A 2,500-nucleotide genomic window follows, 5' to 3' on the forward strand; every position below is an offset into this window, starting at 1 on the left:
GTTGTTGTTGAGTAATAGTGTGTTTTCATTTATGAAAATACAAAGTGTTGGTATTCCTGATTGTGCTCTCAACAGGCATTATATGAGTCATGACCATATGGAGTCAGGAATACCAACACTTTGGACTAAAATTAGCTACAAGTAACTGTCGGCATTTCATTTTCCTCTGCTCACGCTCCCTGGACAGTAGGGCTGGGCGATATGGCCAAAATATTATATCACAGTATTTTTTTAAAAATTGGACGGTATTTTTAGTTTTTGAATAATAAAAGTTGTACATTTGCTTTATGAGTAGTGTGTGAACTTAGGGTGGCAACACATACATTCTAAGTGATTTTAATTAGTCCTTCTCCATTCTGATTGTTTTATACTGTTCAATTCAACCAAAACAAATTTCCGCACTTTTATCATTTCTGCATTTCCTGCACTCAATTGCAGTGGTGGAAAAAGTAGAGTAAAAGTAAAGATATGTTAATAGAAAATTACTGAAGTGAAAATGAGTCACCCAGTAAAATACTACTTGAGTAAAAGTCAAAGTATTTGGTTTTAAATATACTTAAGTATCAAAAGTATTGTCAAATTCCTTATATTAAGCAAACCAGATGGCACCACTTTCTAGTTAAAAAAAATATGTATTTACGGATAGCCAGGGGCACACTCCAACACGCAGACATAATTTACAAACAAAGCATTTGTGTTTAGTGAGTCCTCCATATCAGAGGCAGTAGACGACCAGGGATGTTCTCTTGACAAGTGCATGAATTGGACCATTTTCCTGTCCTGCTAAGCATTCAACATGTAACGAGTACTTTTAGGTGTCGGGGAATATATATGGAGTAAAAAGTACAGTAATTTCATTAGGAATGCAGTGAAGTAAAAGTAAAAACTGTCCAAAATAATAGTAAAATACAGATATCAAAAAAGTTACTTAAGTAGTACTTGAAAGTATTTTTACACCACTGCTCAATTGAGAATTCACACTGCCACGTAGGGCTGCACGATATGGGCAAATAATCTAGGACTTATTTCTAACCAAATGTTGCGAATTAGAGCAAAACTGTTGGAATCATGGAAATGGAATGACTATTCTAATTATATAGTTAGAATATAATAGTGGGCACCTTGAGTGTTGTTTGAGATGACAACGGATTAAAATGCCAGGAAGCAGTTATTGTGACAGGGTAGGAACTAAAGTGATAAGCGTTTCCTAGGGGACCCTATAAGCTTTGGCAACATTGTGTGTTTTCTCTTAACTACTTCATGTAGCTAACATATTCCTCTTTGATTTATAAGATACTGTTGCACAAACAACATGCTGATTTAGGTCAACACCATCACTGGTATTATTGTATTAGCTGGCTACGTTTGCACTTACTCAGTACATTTATTAGCTAGCTAGCTATTAGCGTGAACTTGCTAAGAAAAGAAAAACTAGCTGTTGGCTGATGTAAGAAACAAACTAACAGTGTCATTATAGAACTCTAGTGGATTTATATTAAGAAGCAAAGTGAAAACATGGCTGCATTGACCATGCAGACTGAATGCAAGTGTCTCGTGGTTGAGGAACATTAAGTGCGCTCCTTGAGTGACATGGGGCGTGGCTTGGTCTGTGTGGAAAGTGGCATGGAGAGAAAGAGCGGAGAGATGACTCAAATAGCGAAGTTAAACTATAAAAATTGACATTACACATGGCGTATCACATTTAACAAACCAAACATTCAAATACTAGTATAGAAGGTAAAGTAAAAACCCAAACTGGTCCCTGCATCAATACCGGTATACTGCCCAGCCTACAGGACAGGAGAAATGCCAACACTGACCAGGCATACAAACAACCCTCCTCTCTCCAGCGGCTGGCCAGCCTGTGTGTCCAAAGCAGCACCCCAGCTCTCCACTGACGGCACGAGCCAGAGACATCGCTATAAGCCTCTAGTTAATATGACAACACTGGCTACTCCCTCTGTCACTGACACATTGTCTGACAACCTCCGCGTGCTACAGTCATTACTACATTCACTCCTGTAATAGCCTTCAAACTCCACATTAGTTTTCAGGAACCAAGCACACATCTACCGCATTTGGAGGGCCAAATAAGCTTTTGTCTGTGTGTCTAGCTACGCGTGTCCGTCTAACCTCCTGTAGCCGTGTCTTGTCGTAGTCCAGTCGGTGTTGGTAGATGCACTGACTGAGGAGAGAGAAGAGTCTCTCCAAGCGTTCCACGCTGTAGCCTTCACTCCTTTGTACCACTGTGTCCAAGAGGGCCTGGGAGAGGAAAACACACACACACACGTTATACTATGTTATTATACGCATGAGAAACAACAAGCTCCCTCTAGAGAGGACACATTCAAGCCATAGACACGCACAAGCAGAACACAAATACAGCATTTAATGCAACAGGGAACATAAACGCATACCCTGCATTCACATCACGTGTGCAACTCTCTCGCACACAGAGAGGTCAGCTTTATTCAAAAGCAATTAAGATCAGAGGGACAGC

At 39.8% G+C, this 2,500-nt stretch overlaps 1 protein-coding gene across 1 annotated transcript in view; it reads right to left on the minus strand.

The window, feature by feature from the left end:
• Positions 1-2,500, minus strand: part of LOC106571770 (ATPase family AAA domain-containing protein 2B) — a 154,022-nt gene that overhangs the window by 10,861 nt on the left and 140,661 nt on the right. The window contains exon 27 of the mRNA XM_082961919.1: positions 2,134-2,262. Coding sequence (XP_082818045.1) covers positions 2,134-2,262 — 129 coding nt within the window. The remainder of the gene's footprint in view (positions 1-2,133; positions 2,263-2,500) is intronic.

Source organism: Salmo salar, chromosome 15, assembly GCF_965601325.2.
Source record: "Salmo salar chromosome 15, fSalSal1, whole genome shotgun sequence".
NCBI lineage: Eukaryota > Metazoa > Chordata > Actinopteri > Salmoniformes > Salmonidae > Salmo > Salmo salar.